The 21,589-nt window shown below is 46.4% G+C and overlaps 3 protein-coding genes across 3 annotated transcripts; 2 read left to right on the forward strand and 1 right to left on the reverse strand.

Moving 5' to 3' along the window:
- The first annotated feature begins 4,033 nt into the window (after positions 1-4,033).
- Positions 4,034-8,212, forward strand: LOC125375886. The gene is made up of 2 exons (XM_048386821.1): positions 4,034-4,417; positions 5,678-8,212. The coding sequence occupies exons 1-2, from the start codon at positions 4,034-4,036 to the stop codon at positions 8,210-8,212; spliced, it is 2,919 nt and encodes a 972-aa protein (XP_048242778.1).
- Positions 8,213-8,238: 26 nt separating this feature from the next.
- On the forward strand, positions 8,239-12,542 carry LOC124131184. The gene has a single exon (XM_046494285.2). It carries the CDS (start codon positions 8,239-8,241, stop codon positions 10,390-10,392), a length of 2,154 nt encoding a protein of 717 aa, XP_046350241.2. The 3' UTR covers positions 10,393-12,542.
- A 1,123-nt stretch (positions 12,543-13,665) lies between these two features.
- LOC125375887 (snake venom metalloprotease inhibitor 02A10-like) lies at positions 13,666-14,154 on the reverse strand. The gene has a single exon (XM_048386822.1). It carries the CDS (start codon positions 14,152-14,154, stop codon positions 13,666-13,668), a length of 489 nt encoding a protein of 162 aa, XP_048242779.1.
- Positions 14,155-21,589: the final 7,435 nt, after the last annotated feature.

Genomic DNA, 21,589 nt, shown 5'->3' on the forward strand with positions numbered 1-21,589 from the left:
GGGTGAACGAGGGTGCAAGATGCTTTACAGCGATTTGTCTTCAGAACACATATTGAGCTCAGGTAAGTTTATTAATGATGATATTTTCATCCATTCATAGATATGGCGATCATGAGCGCTGACACTATATGTATTCGCAATAGAACATTTGGAAGACTAGACACAAATTGAGTCACAATATGACAACATCAAATCAAAGAATTTGTTTAATGCAACAGATTTAAGGCATTGAAATTGTACATTATTATAAAATACATGAGTGTCGCTACGTCTCATGTCAAATACATCAATGAATTCTTTATAAAAAAAATTAATTTAATATTACTATGAATTTATAGCTAAAATTATGGAGTCTTGCATGTCGAGCCAACAAACTATAGTACATATTATTCACCTTGGAATTTCTGTTTACTGTGCTTGCGGTGGGGTCAACCCTATTCCCAAAATGGACAGTTCCAAATACTACTGCATAAAATATTAATGCCAATTTGGAGAAAATTACCAAATGAATGAATGCAAGTAAAACTTAATCCAGGGAAAAAGAAAACTGTTCAATATCACGTCAAAGTGTGCCCAAGTGCAAAACCTAATCTTAAAATGAAAGGACTTTGGTATTAATATTTCAGTCAGATTATGATATTGGCGAGTTAACGAGGTAAGCCCTATGATTAATTGTCTTAAATACCTTTCTGGTGTCCACCGCCGTGAACCATACTCAATCACTCAGATAAATAACCCCTTTTACATAAGTCATGAACAAGCATATATATATTGCCAATATTTTGCTCCCATGTTTTGGATAATTGTACCAAAGAAAAAGAATTAATCCTAGAATGTCTACACATTAATTCATTACGGACACTGAAATAATGCCGATGAGACGTTAATTTTTACCTCGCCCACTCACTGATTACGGACTATTTGTGGGCCAATAAGAGGTACAAGCCACGTGAAAATGTAGAGTGAGACCAACGTAGCAATTACACCTTTTTACAAGGTGGAAAACATCTTTGCTGTTAGTGATTACATATAAAGAAATCTAACCAATTCACAGGCTATACGTTGTAGAACTGAATGCAAGTCATTCCTACCTGAAACCATTAATAATTGGAATAGTCACCCGAAAAAGAGGATTATTAAACTTAGACAATGTTATATTCAGTTAAGCCATGATACCAGATTTTGTCACTTTAAACTTCCATCGGCTTAAAAAACACATCTCAGATAACACATCATGCATGCTCTTGTGGCTGTCACAATGGTACACTGCATTAATTTTTACACATGCCCCAACTATATATTTAGAAACGATTCTATTCTAAAGGTTAAGTGAGTTTCTAATCAGTGGTTTATTGGAAACAATTTGAACAGTGCCTAATTTAGCTATTTTGAAATCGGCCATGTACATCCGACGTTCGGGTGGATTTGCACATATATAATAACTAGTAGTAAGACTTAATACATACTTTGAGACACGTATTAAGTATTAAAGAGTTAAATAACTTTTCTTAGCAAACCCCTTTCCATCAACCGCACTGTTGACCTATCTGTTTTGTTCTGTTTTGATGTATTGATGTATTATTTAATACAATATGTATATCTCCCCTCATCCCAATGTTAATAAAAGGAAGCTTGGTGGGGACTTTTGGGATATAAGAAATGAATACAGACTGCCATATTGTCTGAATGTCTTAACAATCACCGGGTGTGACCACGTAGACAGGATATCATTCGGGTTTCTCATAATTACTCCATGAGCATGCTTGGTATTGTAGCTTGGGGATATTAAATGTAAGTTTGTTATCAGAGGAGATTGATAGTGAACTTTTAGTACCAGTTAGATATGATATCTATATGACTTCTTTCTGTTTGACAAAGGATTAAGGGTATATGTGTGGGTAATCCTTCCACGCTGATGAAAGAAAGTCACTCTACTAGTTCATGTAATCTACGTCAAATAAGATCAGAACACATGCATTATTACAACATACTCAGGATACCAATAACAACGAAATGTACAAATTAACAAACATGATCAATATTATTATTACATGTTAATGCCATGTATGTAAATATAGCTATATAAACATATGTTAAATTTTTCAGCTTGTGTGAAGTCGTCCATAAATACAAGAAAACGTATATTTTCCCAAAATTATATTACCCTCAAAAGGGCAATTATATTCATGTTACATTTTTTCAGTCTCTTTTTTAATTCGAATGACGTAACATTTATGTTACTTTGATTTTATTAGACCCATGTTGTTGTTACAGACCCAGGGATTGACTAGGTTCATTACATGTCATAAAAGTGCCGGGACATAATATGGTGGCAATACATTCTCTAATTAACACCTGTCACAAAGGGACGGGCAATTTGGGTTTGTCCTCAGGGAATGTGTTATGCAATTTGTGTATTCATGAAATAACATTCAACAAATTATGTACATGGTCCTGTGATGTAGGATTGATGCATTCGTACTTTTTATAAATAAATGAATTGCATTTTTTTTCTTAACCGTGTGCGAAATACGCATAATGTCGGAAAGCGCAAGTTAAATACTGACTTCATCCCAAAATAAATCACAAACCCTTTCTTATAATTTGTATATTATTCTATATTTTAATTATGTAAATCACGTTCCTGTCACTTTTAAAGTAGAATACGTTAGTCACTCAACCAATTCCATTATTATTTTCCCAAAGATCAAAGATTAAAGCAGTTATCAAGATTTATTTTCCATATCTTTAAAAATACTTAATCTTTACATTGAAACTGCCATCATGATGTATTATTATTATTATTATTATTTTTACTATTATTATTGATGTACATATGGTTTGCACCCAACCATGCGCGTGCCAAATTATACAGCGTCAAGCTTTTAGAGCGCCAACTAAGTTTTCCAAAGTAGAAATTAAGCCAAATGAATATATATCAAGTTTCCTTTTGCTAGAACATATGCATGCTGTTGTGTTTTTTCAAGGTAATCTTCGTTCTCGCATTGATAAAATATTTAAAGAACAAGTATTATAAAATATAATACGGGAATATATTACGCACGTTATTTACGCATCCGGTTGCTCATAATACAATTTTCCCCAAGGACTACCGTTTTACAAAACGCGATTTTCCGCGTTTCCGCCGAGATTTCACATTATAACAATGTATATCTACAATGAAACCGACAGCTCAGAACAAACCAAATTCAACACTTTTAAGTAGTGATAAAATAGTTTTCATCCTCTGTGCAATCCACTCTGTTGGCATATGTGCACGAGAGCATGTTACAAAACACATCGCGGCCTCCCCGTAAAACAAATCCAAGCTCAAACACTTTCAATACAGAAGTTACCGCCAAAGCAATCGCCCCCGACAGCTAATCCCCTCTGTGCATTTGACCATAAAGTCTACTCACATACCAAGCACCGCGCCAGGAAAAGTACCAGACGCCTCAACCGCCCACCCGTCAATATCATTGCAAGGACAGTATGTACTCCCGCTAACAGTGTGGAGTACTAATTAAACCTTCCAGTAATGTTACCCGCCACTAAATCAGTTTTTTGTAACTTGCTGATACTATTTTGCACATACAAAGCATTTATAGAGCAATACATAGCAATTATCCTCCTTTACCAACATATACAAAGAAACACAGTGCTCAACTTAAAACACTTCAATTTGCACATATATCATAATTATACACAAATACATAATAATTATCTCCCTTTACCAATATATACAAACAAAACAAATTTGGATACACCATATATACAAATTTGTATATTTTGTATATGTCATATATACAAACTTGTATATTTTGTATATATCATCTTTCCAATCTTGTATATCCTTTGGAAATATCATCTTTCCAAAGGATATACAAGCTTGTATATATGGATTTTTTTTGCAGTGTCAAGTTGAGAACTGCCGGCAGGGACTTACATATGTCCTCATTTGTAACACAACCACTCCAGTTACAATTAGGGTTCAAAACCTATTCGATTCCTGTAGTAGTGGGCCCAATCCAAGATGATATTCTTCTGGGACTTGATCCAAACTGAAGGAGGCCACCCCCCTAAACTTCCTTTGTCACCAGCCCCTCCATTGTCGCCACCCCCTGGACATTATCCATCTCTGACCTCCCACACTCAGCCTACAGCTCTCGGGTCAACCAGTACTTCAGATGACGACAATCTGTCAATTCCAGAAATCACAGTTAGGCAATTAAAAAGTGGATCCATGTTTCTGGTACCAGTCCAAATCCAAGACCAGCACACAACTGCAGTGGTGGATACGGCGGCTGAGGTTACCATTATTTCGGACACTTTTTACAAAACACTCTCACAGAAGCCTGAGAAGAAGCAGGACATCAAGTTGAGAACTGCCGGCAGGGACTTACATATGTCCTCATTTGTAACACAACCACTCCAGTTACAATTAGGGTCCAAAACCTATTCGATTCCTGTAGTAGTGGGCCCAATCCAAGATGATGTTCTTCTGGGACTGGACTTTTTAGTTCCCCAAGGGGCACATCTTGACTTGACTCAACAGTTACTACAGATTGGATCTGATACCATTGAAATGACTCTATGCCGTTCTCAAAAGGTACCGCAAGTATCCAGAATCTCAGTATGGAAGAAGACCATCATTCCGCCGAATTCGGTACAGCAACTTGAATGTCCTATATCAAAGCAACTCTCAGATTTCATGATAGAGCCACGCCTAAGAAGTAATGATCTTCTGATGCCCAGGACTTATCAAACTGGAGGAAGCGTACCCATTGTGTGCCTTGTCAATCCTTCGGATCATCAAGTGGTGCTACAGCCTCGTCAAGTCTTAGGGGTTGCCATGGAAATACATCATGTCGAATCCCCCTCGGAACAATCTGCGGCTGTTAGAAGTGGTTATCAACCCAACATCCCTGCTCATCTGACAAGTCTGTTTGAAAGGTCATCAAAGCTACTGCAAGGTCAGGAAGTGCATCAACTGGCACAACTTCTCACAGACTATCAAGGTGTATTTGCCAAAGATGACTTGGATTTGGGGAACTTTACTGAACTTGAACATTCCATTTATACTGGAAACGCTAAACCGATTAAACAGCGTATGTGAAGAACACCACTTGGATTCGAGAAGGAGGAAGAGACACATCTCAAGAAAATGTTAGATGCCGGAGTCATTCAACCTTCTGTATCAGAATGGGCTGCACCCCCTGTGTTAATACGCAAACACGATAACACAGTACGTTGGTGCATCGATTATCGCGGTCTGAATGACGTCACGAAAAAAGACGTATTTCAGTTGCCCCTGGTGGAAGATTGTCTTGATACGCTCGCTGGTAATCTCTGGTACTCTCAGCTAGATGCAAACTCAGCTTATTGGCAAGTGAAAATCTCTCCAAAGGATCGCGAAAAAACTGCTTTCATCACCAAGTATGGTCTATTCGAACATATTCGAATGGGATTTGGACTCTGTAATGCTCCAGCAACATATTCACGGGTAATGAACCTCGTGTTGAGAGGATTGACCTAGGATATCGCACTGGCATTCTTGGACGATATTTTGGTGATGGGTACCAATGTTGAAGACCATCTGACTAATCTCCGATCCATCTTCGAGAGATTCCGAAGTTATCAACTCAAATTGAAACCTCGCAAATGTGAACTGTTTCAGCAGAGGGTTGAGTTTCTCGGTCGCGTAGTTAGCCAAGATGGCCTTGAGGCCAACAATGATGGCCTCAAAGTGGTACTTACCTGGCCCCACCCCACCTGTACCAAGGATGTTGAAAGGTTCCTTGGCTTTGCCAACTACCACAGGATGTTTATCAGGGACTATGCTTCTATGGCAGTCCTGTTGTATCGAATAACGGGTAAGAAGGCATTCCAATGGAATGATGAGCAGGAGCAATCTTTCTCGTCCTTGCGGCATGCTCTAACCCATACACCTGTGTTGGCATTACCTACCAAGGAGGACCCTTTCATCCTGGATACAGATGCTTCGGATGAAGCCATAGGAGCAGAACTGATCCAAGTTCAAAATGGAGAGGAGAGAGTAGTTTGTTTTGGCAGTTTTGGCCTGACCGCCGAGCAGAAACGATACTGCACAACCAGAAAAGAACTATTGGCAGTAATCAGATTTACAAGGCAGTTTCGACACTATCTGCTGGGACGGCGTTTTACTGTTAGGACTGATCACAGCAGTCTCCAATGGCTGTTAAACTCCCGGAATCCAAATAGCCAATTGGCCAGGTGCCTGGAAGAATTGAGCCAATATGACTTGATGGTGAAACATCGCCCAGGAAAACTGCATACCAATGCGGACAGTCTATCACGAATTCCACAAGGAGGCCACTGCCACAACTACAGACCAGAAGTAATGTTGAAAAGTTTGCCATGTGGAGGATGCAAATATTGCACTCGGGCTCATGAAAATTGGAGTAGGTTCTTCAGGGATGTGGATGACACCATTCCTCTGGCGCATGTTGGGCGGGATTGCCTCTCCGATGATGACTCACCTGATGATTGTGGCCTGCCGGTCTCCTGTCTTGAAATACAATCCATTGGGGATTCGGGTTTCCAAATGAACACCACCCCAGTGCCCGTAAGACTTGTTGTGACTGATGACGGGCAGAAAGAACAATTTGGGTATTCATCCGAGGAAATATGCAATCAGCAGAGATCTGATCCAGACTTAACCATTATAATGGATTGGATTCAAACTGCTGAGGAGCCGAGTGAATCAAGTCTCTTCTTGGCCAGTCCCGCAGCTAAACACTATTGGTTGAACCGAACTCTATTTCAGATTGACAAGCAGGGATTGTTACGTGTTGATCCTCTCATAAAAGAAAAGACAACACGAGGCATGGCATCCCTGGTGGTCCCGAAATCATTACAGCAAGAAGTGCTAAGGTTGAATCATGATGTCATGGCTGCGGCACATCTGGGAATGGAAAAAACAATCTATAGAGTTAAAACCCGTTTCTACTGGCATGGCATGGTACAAGATATCAAGTTGTATGTAAGCACATGTTCAACATGTAGCCGAAACAAAGGACCTGTACGACATGCCCGGTCACCAATGATCAACTTTCATGCAGGGGCACCCATGGAAAGAGTTCATCTTGATTTCATTGGCCCCTTGCCCAAAAGCAAGTTGGGTAATCAATACATCTTGATGATGGTTGACCAATTCACCAAATGGGTGGAGTGCATAGCTTTGCCTACCCAAACGGCTGAGGTGACAGCCAAAGCTGCCGTAGATGTTTTTTTCTCTAGATTTGGTTGCCCTTTCAAAGTATTTACAGATCAAGGAAGAAACTTCGAGAGCAAATTGTTCACTGAACTTTGCACCCTACTACAGATACATAAAACCAGGACAACCCCATATCGTCCCTCTGCTAATGGACAAGTGGAGCGATTTAATCGCACCCTCCTGCAAGCCATTCGTTGCCACATAGATGCAAATCAATCCAGGTGGGATGAATTTTTACCACAACTGGCAGGAGCATTGAGGTCTGCAGTTAATCGGCAAACGGGATATACCGCCAACATGCTGATGCTTGGTAGGGAAATCAATCAACCTGCAGAGCTAGTCTTCAGCGCCACCCAGGAGGAATCTCCATCCTTGAACCCTGACACATATGTGCATCAGCTAGCCTCAGCTCTTGGTGAGGTACATCGCTTTGCCCGTAATAAATTGCAAACTACCCAGCTCCAAATGAAGAGGGATTACGATTTGAGGATTTTGTCCCCAAAGTTTGAAGAGGGAGAGATGGTGTATATACTGGACACTGCCTCCATACAAGGAAAGTGCAAGAAGTTGTCTCCATCCTGGAAAGGACCCGGGATAATCACTACTAGGATTTCCAATACACTATATGAAGTCCGGACAAGGAAGACAACATCAGTACATCACCATGATCGCCTCAAGCCTTGTCGAGATCGCGTAATTCCAAGTTGGATCCAGAGGTTATCTAAGACAAAGAGTACTTCTGATACTCAAGAGGATCTCAACTTGGAGTGGCTCTTCAAGAAGCAAAGAAATTATTGTATCTGTAATAAACCCGATGATGGACGATTAATGATAGGCTGTGACCGTTGTGACCAATGGTTTCATGGAGCCTGCGTTGGAATCACCAAGAGAACAGCAAACGCTCTGGATGAATACATTTGTCCTCACTGCACCACAGGAAAGGACAGAGTATCCTAGAGGGAAAACTCAAATGTTTCAGAAAAATGGTATTCCAAAGACGAGGACGCTCCAGCGAACGCCATGGAGCCAGGAGCAGGGATGCATCGACTTCCTACTGGGCTGGAGACTTATTATCTATGTCTTCGGGCTCCCAGACCAGCCTAGGAGCTCCAACATCTCCCGGAAGAAGATCCCCTGCCCCTCATCATGAACGATCAATGTCGGATCAACCAGAGGTATCCCTGGGACATGTACCAGACCTATCCCAGACATCCAAGGATAGTGGATACCAGCTCCAGGCCGCACACTCCAGGAAAAGAAGCCCTGAGGATCACATCAAATCATCCAGGAAGCGAGCCTGTCAGAGCCCGGATAGACGGCAGGTGGCCTCTGTCGTCTATCTTCCTGTTGCCAGCCGGGAGCGAAAAGTCCAACCACGCCCGTCTTACCGACAATCACGCCGGCAATCACCCAGGCGATCACCCCGTCGTCAGGTGTCTGTGTACTACAACACTGCAAGACACAGGCAGCACTCCTCCCCTGTAAGACGAGCCGCTCCCAGAAAGGAACGGCGCTCTTCACCCCGGCGACATGTCTCTCCAAGACGGGAACGACGACCTTCGCCCCATAGACATATCCCAAGACGGGAAGTTCCCAGGCAGGAGCGACATGTCTCCCCCAGATGGGATCGACGCCCTATGTCAAGGAGGCAAGCCCCAGAGCCACGGCACCAGGCTTCTCCCTCACGACAGGTCAGGTCAATCAACCAAGGGCTGAGCGTCTCTGTCATTAACAAGGCCGCCCCGAAAATAGCAGCTCGATTCCAGAGTAGTCATCCCCACGGAATGGGATCGAGCTGTCCAATACGGACGTGCGGTAAAAGAACCAGGACGCTGCGCCACCATGCCTACGGAGCTCACCTCTCCCCCTGTTTCCGTGACTCCGTACCAGCGTCACAAGAAACGGCAATTGACATGATATCGGCCATAGAAGACCTTGCCCGGCAGATCTTGGGAGCAGGAGCTACCTGGACGGAATTACACCAGTTCGTCCTAAGGAATAGCCTTGTTCCCAAAGACATACCCCTAAGAGGAAGCTGCTACGGGCATATAAAAGAGTTGTGTAACATCAAAGGATGGCTGTTACCATTGGATTCTGTCAACCTGTCGCCGGATAGCCCTGCCTGCCTAATACATTGGAGGATCTTGGTAGCCCTTCTGGATGTCACCTCGGATGGAGTCCGAAACCATTTCAGGAACTTCGGGAACCTTCTGCCACTGCCAGGACCATCGCCATCTGTGCAAGCCACGCAAACAGCAGAGCTTCCCGGAACGTCCACTCGACCAACTCCATCCTCAGCGCCGCCGAATCCAGAGAGACTTCCCAGGGGTTTTGACACCCATTTCCGCTCCAATAGGATGCGCAGCAGGCTCCATCTGGACGCTGCCACACCCCTGGAAGAGGTCCTGGACAAGGCCGGCCAGCCAAAAGAGGTAACCATCAACCTTCAGAAGGCGCTACAGATCTTTTGCGACCCACCAACCTGGCCCCAACAACCAACTTTCCATCAGTGTTGGAAGACAGCTGTCGGTTTCCACCAAAATAATGTGCAGGCCATGGACCCCGACCAACTAGACAAGTTAAGGCACCTGCTATCATCCCAGGATGTAATCGCCTTCGGGGAAATTGGCCTGGACTTCACTGTGGGAAACTGGGAACGGCAAGGGCAAGTCCTAGGGCAGCTCTTCAAGCTGGCACCATCAACCAAGCCAATCATCCTCCACCTCAGGGGCACAACCGCAGACACTTATCAACAGGCTCCACTACAGGAATGCCTACAAATTGCCAAGGCTGCTGGAGTACCGTCCACCCAGAGATTCCATCTCCATTGTTTCTCTGGGTCATTTAAAGAAGTGGCACTGTGGACCAAGCACTTCCCTGAGACGTGGTTTGGATACAACGGGATGGTGGCCAGCTTTGATGACCAACAACTATCAGCGTTGCGGTTCCTTAATGCCAAGTGCTTCCTTTTGGAGACTGATGCCCCATATCTGTGGCCTCGCCCAGGTCGCCGAGGAGTTAACAGCCCAAGACTACTGGGTGAAGTTGCAGCTATGGTGGCCGCTGCCCGACAGAGTACCACCGCCAACATCCTGGAGCGTGCTTATGTCAACGCAAGGCAGCTGTACAGAGTATAATTATTCACGCCAGGTGAATGGGATTTCTGAATCTGACTTGGTCAGGACTGGAACTGAGTCCACCGATCCGGTCTAGATTCTAGGATTCTCATAGAAACATTGTCCTAATCTTACTTGGTCAGGACTGGAACTGAGTCCACCGATCCGGTCTAGATTCTAGGATTCTCATAGAAACAATGTCCTAATCTGACTTGGTCAGGACTGGAACTGAGTCCGACGATCCGGTCTAGATTCTTGGATTCTCTTAGCAGCTTTGTCGTCTATTTAAGTTACGTGAACCAACTCGGTTGCCACCAAACAATCTGGTTGGGGATTTTCTTATTTAAGGCGTATAACTATGAGTTACGCGAACTGTCTCGGTTGATAGCACAAAACTACTGCCCAACCCTGCAGGGATTTTCTCATGTTTTGGCAAGGTCACCTGTTAGATCCTCCATGTCCTCCTGAGACCACAAGGGGGGGCAAGTCCAGAAAAGAGGGAGGAATGTAGTGATTGGTGCTTCCACACTCGTACATTGGGTTACATCGGATTGGCCACCCGATGTTACTCGTATGTTTCCGGGTGTGATCGAGGCACGTGATCAACTTACCCACCAAATCTGACAGGTGACAATCGACAGATTGAGACTAGACAGCCGACCGAACGGACGAAAACCACAGAAGCTAATACGATCTCGATCTCCCATTCACCAAGCTTACGCTGTAAGGTAAGCGCCTTTCCCTATCACTAGGCTTTCACAACATTAGCAGCAAGAGCACTTACGGGGTTATTGGGTGATCAGATTCGCTGACTTCCTGGATGCATATCATCGTATCCTAATTGCGTGGATCGATGCTCATGATGTTGTTACGAGTGGAAGTGGAACGAAGGGATACACTCCAAATCCATTCGCACAATGAAAGGATCGCACAACAATTAAGACAGATATTTATTAACAATGCATGATAGATCACCAATACAGCTGAGTTTAGTATGGGAGAATTAGGCTTGGGCTACCATGTACAAATAATATCACCATCAAAGGGCTACAGCAAATTGTATACTTATATAGTCACCCTGATTTCCATGTTTGATTGTTCACTCCACTCCTTGGTCCACGAAAACACATATATCCATAGTTGCACATAAGCTCACACTGCAAGTTTTCCAAGGCACACGTTTGCAAATATCAGCATGATTTCTAGTTCAGTTTCACCAGCCCCGACATGGGATACAATCTCTCACACAGTGTTCTGAACTTTAACATTAAAAATGAGGAGGTTAAAATACAGGTCTGGCCAACACCCAAGAAGCAGAAAAACTACTATTTTTTAATCACCCCAACCTTATACTATAATGCTGATTAGCTACAAGCTTCACTTGTTACATAATTACTTAACCCGCTCAGGCAGCCAGCTCCCCAGGTGTAGTATTCAAGCAAAGTTACACAACCCAAGCCTTCTTGTTTCAATTCAAGTCTAAATGCATCTGATATACTAACAAACATATAAAAGCATACACCCATACACATAACAATGTCAATCACTGGATTGTCTGGTCTATACATGATAATTTACAGACCGCCGTCATATAGCTGAAAAAATATATTGCTGAGTGCGGCGCTATACAACAAATAGACAGACATAATATAATAGTACTGACCCATTACGGATCCGATTGTCTTATCTTACCGTTTTGATTCGCTTTCGTGGCATTATAATTAAGAAAAATCAATTCGAACTTTTTCCGCACTTTTATAAATGTTTTACAGAAAAAGTTGTTTCTAAAGTCAACTCTGTACACGGATCTTTCAGAAATAACACGACAGGAATGGCGAAAACCAGTCGGTGGCACAACGACATTCATGTCGCTCTTTTTAGCATAACGTTAGTGTTTTCAAATGTTTCATTTCTTTGTCAAATGTTTAAATAATTTGAACTTTTTGTGTGAAAAGTAATAATGACACAATACTACACATTACTGAACCGGCGCCGAAAGAAAAGAAGAAAATTATAAACGAATAAGATGTGTCTTGATCTGTATTATTACTGTAGCATATAAACAATCGTGTGTGTAATATGGCGTGTTTGTGTTGTGTTTATCTTAATCCTCTATAAGCTTCCCGTTTAATTAATATATTTGTAGCAAATGTCGATGCCAACAGCAACCCAAACATCCTCGAAGGGCTAGAATAAGACTTTAGCAATCCATGCTTGCCGTAAAAGGTGACGATGCTGCATGTTACCATATCCCAATTGAGTAGATCGATGCTCATGATATTAATCACTGGATTGTCTGGTCCAGACTCGATTATTTACAGACCGCCGTCATATAGCTGAAATATTGCCGAGTGCCGCGTTCAACAACAAACAAACAAACTGAAGGAAACTGAATGAAGCAGTGGTAAAATCTATCCATATATACACACCTTGGATATCCTTTGGGTATACAAAATATACACAATTGTCTATTTTGGTTGAATGAAATATACAAAACTGTGTATTGGGATTTTCCGTTGTGTAACCACCTGATTTAGCTACCTGTATCAAACGTGCTCTTTCTACCACGATTTCAAAGAGCGTCATGCAACGCTTGGTCAGAAGTTGTTTTATCAAGGTTACAACATTCAAGGTCCCAGTGAAGTTTTCAAACAGTGTTATGGTAAAAATGTGGAGGAGAGTTCCAAATTTGACCCATCAGTGCCAAAAGTGATGTCCGATGCAAGTCCCTATTTCGACTTGTATCATACGTTCCCGTGTTTCTTCAGGCGAACACTTGACTTGCCTGTGTATGTGTTTGTGACGCGTGTCACTGATTGGGCAGGATACGCTCACCTTTTCGCGAACACCTTGTATCATCACTATTTAATAGTTATTCATAAACACTTCCTCATGATATGGTCGGAATCGTACAATCGGCTCTGCTTATGGCAGATATTTCTTATGGATATGGAAAGGGATTTGTCGCTGTTATTCCAAATGTCACCCAGAGATGAGGCGTGCCTGACAGTGACGTGGAAGCACAACTGGGCGAATTGCTGGACGTCGGGGCATTGGTAAGCGTTATTTAACGTTAAACTAAAGTGTTTTTATGAGGACGAGATAGCTAACCAATCATTGTGCGCTGTTCACATTACAAGAACAAGTGTGTGAGTATCATGCTTCCAACAAACAAGCAAACACCCAAGGAGAGCGCCACGCATATTGTAGTGTAAATTTTGTAATCTAAACAATAGCGAAGATCTGTATCTTTTCACTTGTTCCTGTCCGACCCACACCTAGCCAGCTGCGTTCCTATGATTCGTTCACACATAGCCAGCTGCGTTCCTGCGATTCGTTCACACATAGCCAGCTGCGTTCCTGTGATTCGTTCACACCTATCCAGCTGCGTTCCTGCGATTCGTTCACACATATCCAGCTGCGTTCCTGCGATTCGTTCACACCTAGCCAGTTGCGTTCCTGTGATTCGTTCACACCTAGCCAGCTGCGTTCCTGTGATTCGTTCACACCTAGCCAGTTGCGTTCCTGCGATTCGTTCACACCTATCCGCGTGCGTTCCTGTGATTCGTTCACACCTAGGCAGCTGCGTTCCTGCGATTCGTTCACACCCAGCCAGCTGCGTTCCTGCGATTCGTTCACACCTAGCCAGTTGCGTTCCTGCGATTCGTTCACACCTATCCGGCTGCGTTCCTGTGATTCGTTCAAACTTATCCCTGATTCAGACTCGACATTCACTTCAAACACACACTTACTCCCCGTTATCTTGCCAATAACCACTTGCATTGGCGGCTTTTATCAAGTAACAATTATTTCTAGACGTGTATTTCGGAAAGGCATTTCTGCTGATCACTCCAGAAATAGACATGAAGGAATATCACTACAAGCAGTTGATCATGTTGACCTCGGTCAGAGGGAGACACCTCTTCCACTGATCTTCACAAGTTTTAGGCTGGTGCTGTTTGTGGTGTCATGACAATCCCATGACGTGACAATAGGACCATGGCATTGTCCAGCTTTAAAAGTTATGTGACGTCCATGGGTAGGACTGATAACTTGGTCACGGTACCGTACACCTGTCAAATTGCCATCGATGACCAGTATAGGGGTCCTCTCCACATCATTACCCTCCCACCAACGCATGCGGAACGTTGACAAAACAGTCAGCGTAACGTTCAACCCGACGTCGATAAGCACGCTGACGGTAAATCACGGCAACGTTTCTGTATAGATGGCTTTCTGTACCTAGCTACCGTCCCTCACTGCACATGTGGTCATCTAGGCATTGCACATCCTGTCTGTACCTAGCCACCGTCCCTCACTGGACATGTGGTCATCTGGGCATTGCACAACCTGTCTGTACCTAGCTACCGTCCCTCACTGCACATGTGGTCATCTGGGCATTGCACATCCTGTCTGTACCTTGCTACCGTCCCACACTGCACATGTGGACATCTGGGCATTGCACATCCTGTCTGTACCTAGCTACCGTCCCTCACTGCACATGTGGTCATCTGGGCATTGCACATCCTGTCTGTACCTAGCTACCGTCCCTCACTGCACATGTGGTCATCTGGGCATTGCACATCCTGTCTGTACCTAGCTATCGGACTCACTGCACATGTGGTCATCTGGGCATTGCACATCCTGTCTGTACGTAGCTACCGTCCCTCACTGCACATGTGGTCATCTGGGCATTGCACATCCTGTCTGTACCTAGCTACCGGACTCACTGCACATGTGGTCATCTGGGCATTGCACATCCTGTCTGTACGTAGCTACCGTCCCACACTGCACATGTGGACATCTGGGCATTGCACATCCTGTCTGTACCTAGCTACCGTCCCTCACTGCACATGTGGTCATCTGGGCATTGCACATCCTGTATGTACCTTGCTACCGTCCCACACTGCCCATGTGGACATCTGGGCATTGCATATCTTCTCTGTACGTAGCTACCGTCCCTCACTTCACATGTGGTCATCTGGGCATTGCACATCCTGTCTGTACCTAGCTACCGTCCCTCACTTCACATGTGGTCATCTGGGCATTGCACATCATGTCTGTACCTAGCTACCGTCCCTCACTGCACATGTGGTCATCTGGGCATTGCACATCCTGTCTGTACCTAGCTACCGTCCTGTCTGTACCTAGCTATCGGACTCACTGCACATGTGGTCATCTGGGCATTGCACATCCTGTCTGTACGTAGCTACCGTCCCACACTGCACATGTGGACATCTGGGCATTGCACATCCTGTCTGTACCTAGCTACCGTCCCTCACTGCACATGTGGTCATCTGGGCATTGCACATCCTGTATGTACCTTGCTACCGTCCCACACTGCCCATGTGGACATCTGGGCATTGCATATCTTCTCTGTACGTAGCTACCGTCCCTCACTTCACATGTGGTCATCTGGGCATTGCACATCCTGTCTGTACCTAGCTACCGTCCCTCACTTCACATGTGGTCATCTGGGCATTGCACATCATGTCTGTACCTAGCTACCGTCCCTCACTGCACATGTGGTCATCTGGGCATTGCACATCCTGTCTGTACCTAGCTACCGTCCCTCACTACACATGTGGTCATCTGGGCATTGCACATCCTGTCTGTACCTAGCTACCGTCCCTCACTTCACATGTGGTCATCTGGGCATTGCACATCCTGTCTGTACCTAGCTACCGTCCCTCACTGCACATGTGGTCATCTGGGCATTGCACATCCTGTCTGTACCTAGCTACCGTCCCTCACTGCACATGTGGTCATCTGGGCATTGCACATCCTGTCTGTACCTAGCTACCGCCCCTCACTTCACATGTGGACATCTGGGCATTGCACATCCTGTCTGTACCTAGCTACCGGACTCACTGCACATGTGGTCATCTGGGCATTGCACATCCTGTCTGTACCTAGCTATCGTCCCTCACTGCACATGTGGTCATCTGGGCATTGCACATCCTGTATGTACCTTGCTACCGTCCCACACTGCCCATGTGGACATCTGGGCATTGCATATCTTCTCTGTACGTAGCTACCGTCCCTCACTTCACATGTGGTCATCTGGGCATTGCACATCCTGTCTGTACCTAGCTACCGTCCCTCACTTCACATGTGGTCATCTGGGCATTGCACATCATGTCTGTACCTAGCTACCGTCCCTCACTGCACATGTGGTCATCTGGGCATTGCACATCCTGTCTGTACCTAGCTACCGTCCCTCACTACACATGTGGTCATCTGGGCATTGCACATCCTGTCTGTACCTAGCTACCGTCCCTCACTTCACATGTGGTCATCTGGGCATTGCACATCCTGTCTGTACCTAGCTACCGTCCCTCACTGCACATGTGGTCATCTGGGCATTGCACATCCTGTCTGTACCTAGCTACCGTCCCTCACTGCACATGTGGTCATCTGGGCATTGCACATCCTGTCTGTACCTAGCTACCGCCCCTCACTTCACATGTGGACATCTGGGCATTGCACATCCTGTCTGTACCTAGCTACCGGACTCACTGCACATGTGGTCATCTGGGCATTGCACATCCTGTCTGTACCTAGCTATCGTCCCTCACTGCACATGTGGACATCTGGGCATTGCACATCCTGTCTCTACCTAGCTACCGGACTCACTGCACATGTGGTCATCTGGGCATTGCACATCCTGTCTGTACCTAGCTACCGTCCCTCACTGCACATGTGGACATCTGGGCATTGCACATCCTGTCTGTACCTAGCTACCGTCCCTCACTGCACATGTGGACATCTGGGCATTGCACATCCTGTCTGTACCTAGCTACCGGACTCACTGCACATGTGGTCATCTTGGCGTTGCACATCCTGTCTGTACCTAGCTACCGTCCCTCACTGCACATGTGGTCATCTGGGGATTGCACATCATGTCTGTACCTAGCTACCGTCCCTCACTGCACATGTGGACATCTGGGCATTGCACATCCTGTCTCTACCTAGCTACCGGACTCACTGCACATGTGGTCATCTGGGCATTGCACATCCTGTCTGTACCTAGCCACCGTCCCTCACTGCACATGTGGTCATCTGGACATTGCACATCCTGTCTGTACCTAGCTACCGTCCCTCACTGCACATGTGGTCATCTGGGCATTGCACATCCTGTCTGTACCTAGCTACCGGACTCACTGCACATGTGGTCATCTGGGCATTGCACATCCTGTCTGTACCTAGCTACCGGACTCACTGCACATGTGGTCATCTGGGCATTGCACATCCTGTCTGTACCTTGCTACCGTCCCACACTGCACATGTGGACATCTGGGCATTGCACATCCTGTCTGTACCTAGCTACCGTCCCTCACTGCACATGTGGTCATCTGGGCATTGCACATCCTGTATGTACCTAGCTACCGTCCCACACTGCACATGTGGACATCTGGGCATTGCACATCCTGTCTGTACCTAGCTACCGTCCCTCACTGCACATGTGGTCATCTGGGCATTGCACATCCTGTCTGTACCTAGCTACCGTCCCTCACTTCACATGTGGTCATCTGGGCATTGCACATCCTGTCTGTACCTAGCTACCGTCCCTCACTGCACATGTGGACATCTGGGCATTGCACATCCTGTCTCTACCTAGCTACCGGACTCACTGCACATGTGGTCATCTGGGCATTGCACATCCTGTCTGTACCTAGCCACCGTCCCTCACTGCACATGTGGTCATCTGGGCATTGCACATCCTGTCTGTACCTAGCCACCGTCCCTCACTGCACATGTGGTCATCTGGGCATTGCACATCCTGTATGTACCTTGCCACCGTCCCACACTGCACATGTGGACATCTGGGCATTGCACATCCTGTCTGTACCTAGCTACCGTCCCTCACTGCACATGTGGTCATCTGGGCATTGCACATCCTGTCTGTACCTAGCTACCATACCTCACTTCACATGTGGTCATCTGGGCATTGCACATCCTGTCTGTACCTAGCTACCGTCCCTCACTGCACATGTGGTCATCTGGGCATTGCACATCCTGTCTGTACCTAGCTACCGTCCCTCAATTCACATGTGGTCATCTGGGCATTGCACATCCTGTCTGTACCTAGCTACCGGACTCACTGCACATGTGGACATCTGGGCATTGCACATCCTGTCTGTACCTAGCTACCGTCCCTCACTTCACATGTGGACATCTGGGCATTGCACATCCTGTCTCTAACTAGCTACCGGACTCACTGCACATGTGGTCATCTGGGCATTGCACATCCTGTCTGTACCTAGCCACCGTCCCTAACTGCACATGTGGTCATCTGGGCATTGCACATCCTGTCTGTACCTAGCCACCGTCCTTCACTAGACATGTGGTCATCTGGGCATTGCACATCCTGTCTGTACCTAGCTACCGTCCCTCACTGCACATGTGGTCATCTGGGCATTGCACATCCTGTCTGTACCCAGCTACCGTCCCTCACTTCACATGTGGTCATCTGGGCATTGCACATCCTGTCTGTACCTAGCTACCGTCCCTCACTGCACATGTGGTCATCTGGGCATTGCACATCCTGTCTGTACCTAGCTACCGTCCCTCACTGCACATGTGGACATCTGGGCATTGCACATCCTGTCTGTACCTTGCTACCGGCCCTCACTGCACATGTGGTCATCTGGGCATTGCACATCCTGTCTGTACCTAGCTACCGACCCTCACTGCACATGTGGACATATGGGCATTGCACATCCTGTCTGTACCTAGCTACCGGACTCACTGCACATGTGGTCATCTGGGCATTGCACATCCTGTCTGTACCTAGCTACCGTCCCTCACTGCACATGTGGTCATCTGGGGATTGCACATCCTGTCTGTACCTAGCTACCGTCCCTCACTGCACATGTGGACATCTGGGCATTGCACATCCTGTCTGTACCTAACTACCGTCCCTCACTGCACATGTGGACATCTGGGCATTGCACATCCTGTCTCTACCTAGCTACCGGACTCACTGCACATGTGGTCATCTGGGCATTGCACATCCTGTCTGTACCTAGCCACATTCCCTCACTGCACATGTGGTCATCTGGGCATTGCACATCCTGTCTGTACCTAGCCACCGTCCCTCACTGCACATGTGGTCATCTGGGCATTGCACATCCTGTCTGTACCTAGCTACCTGACTCACTGCACATGTGGTCATCTGGGCATTGCACATCCTGTCTGTACCTAGCTACCTGACTCACTGCACATGTGGTCATCTGGGCATTGCACATCCTGTCTGTACCTAGCCACCGTCCCTCACTGCACATGTGGTCATCTGGGCATTGCACATCCTGTCTGTACCTAGCTACCGTCCCTCACTGCACATGGGACATCTGGGCATTGCACATCCTGTCTGTACCTAGCTACCGTCCCTCACTTCACATGTGGACATCTGGGCATTGCACATCCTGTCTCTACCTAGCTACCGGACTCACTGCACATGTGGTCATCTGGGCATTGCACATCCTGTCTGTACCTAGCCACCGTCCCTCACTGCACATGTGGTCATCTGGGCATTGCACATCCTGTCTGTACCTAGCTACCGTCCCTCACTGCACATGTGGTCATCTGGGCATTGCACATCCTGTCTGTACCTAGCTACCGTCCCTCACTGCACATGTGGACATCTTGGCATTGCACATCCTGTCTGTACCCAGCTACCGGACTCACTGCACATGTGGTCATCTGGGCATTGCACATCCTGTCTGTACCTAGCTACCGTCCCTCAATGCATATGTGGTCATCTGGGGAAAGGACATCCTGTCTGTACCTAACTACCGTCCCTCACTGCACATGTGGTCATCTGGGCATTGCACATCCTGTCTCTACCTAGCTACCGGACTCACTGCACATGTGGTCATCTGGGCATTGCACATCCTGTCTGTACCTAGCTACCTGACTCACTGCACATGTAGTCATCTGGGCATTGCACATCCTGTCTGTACCTAGCCACCGTCCCTCACTGCACATGTGGTCATCTGGGCATTGCACATCCTGTCTGTACCTAGCTACCGTCCCTCACTGCACATGTGGTCATCTGGGCATTGCACATCCTGTCTGTACCTAGCTACCGTCCCTCACTGCACATGTGGTCATCTGGGCATTGCACATCCTGTCTGTACCTAGCTACCGTCCCTCACTGCACATGTGGACATCTTGGCATTGCACATCCTGTCTGTACCTAGCTACCGGACTCACTGCACATGTGGTCATCTGGGCATTGCACATCCTGTCTGTACCTAGCTACCGTCCCTCACTGCACATGTGGTCATCTGGGGATTGCACATCCTGTCTGTACCTAGCTACCGTCCCTCACTGCACATGTGGACATCTGGGCATTGCACATCCTGTCTGTACCTAACTACCGTCCCTCACTGCACATGTGGACATCTGGGCATTGCACATCCTGTCTCTACCTAGCTACCGGACTCACTGCACATGTGGTCATCTGGGCATTGCACATCCTGTCTGTACCTAGCCACATTCCCTCACTGCACATGTGGTCATCTGGGCATTGCACATCCTGTCTGTACCTAGCCACCGTCCCTCACTGCACATGTGGTCATCTGGGCATTGCACATCCTGTCTGTACCTAGCTACCTGACTCACTGCACATGTGGTCATCTGGGCATTGCACATCCTGTCTGTACCTAGCTACCTGACTCACTGCACATGTGGTCATCTGGGCATTGCACATCCTGTCTGTACCTAGCCACCGTCCCTCACTGCACATGTGGTCATCTGGGCATTGCACATCCTGTCTGTACCTAGCTACCGTCCCTCACTGCACATGGGACATCTGGGCATTGCACATCCTGTCTGTACCTAGCTACCGTCCCTCACTTCACATGTGGACATCTGGGCATTGCACATCCTGTCTCTACCTAGCTACCGGACTCACTGCACATGTGGTCATCTGGGCATTGCACATCCTGTCTGTACCTAGCCACCGTCCCTCACTGCACATGTGGTCATCTGGGCATTGCACATCCTGTCTGTACCTAGCTACCGTCCCTCACTGCACATGTGGTCATCTGGGCATTGCACATCCTGTCTGTACCTAGCTACCGTCCCTCACTGCACATGTGGACATCTTGGCATTGCACATCCTGTCTGTACCCAGCTACCGGACTCACTGCACATGTGGTCATCTGGGCATTGCACATCCTGTCTGTACCTAGCTACCGTCCCTCAATGC

The sequence above is a fragment of the Haliotis rufescens genome, unplaced genomic scaffold (genome assembly GCF_023055435.1).
Source record: "Haliotis rufescens isolate VD_foot unplaced genomic scaffold, xgHalRufe1.0.p SCAF_61, whole genome shotgun sequence".
NCBI lineage: Eukaryota > Metazoa > Mollusca > Gastropoda > Lepetellida > Haliotidae > Haliotis > Haliotis rufescens.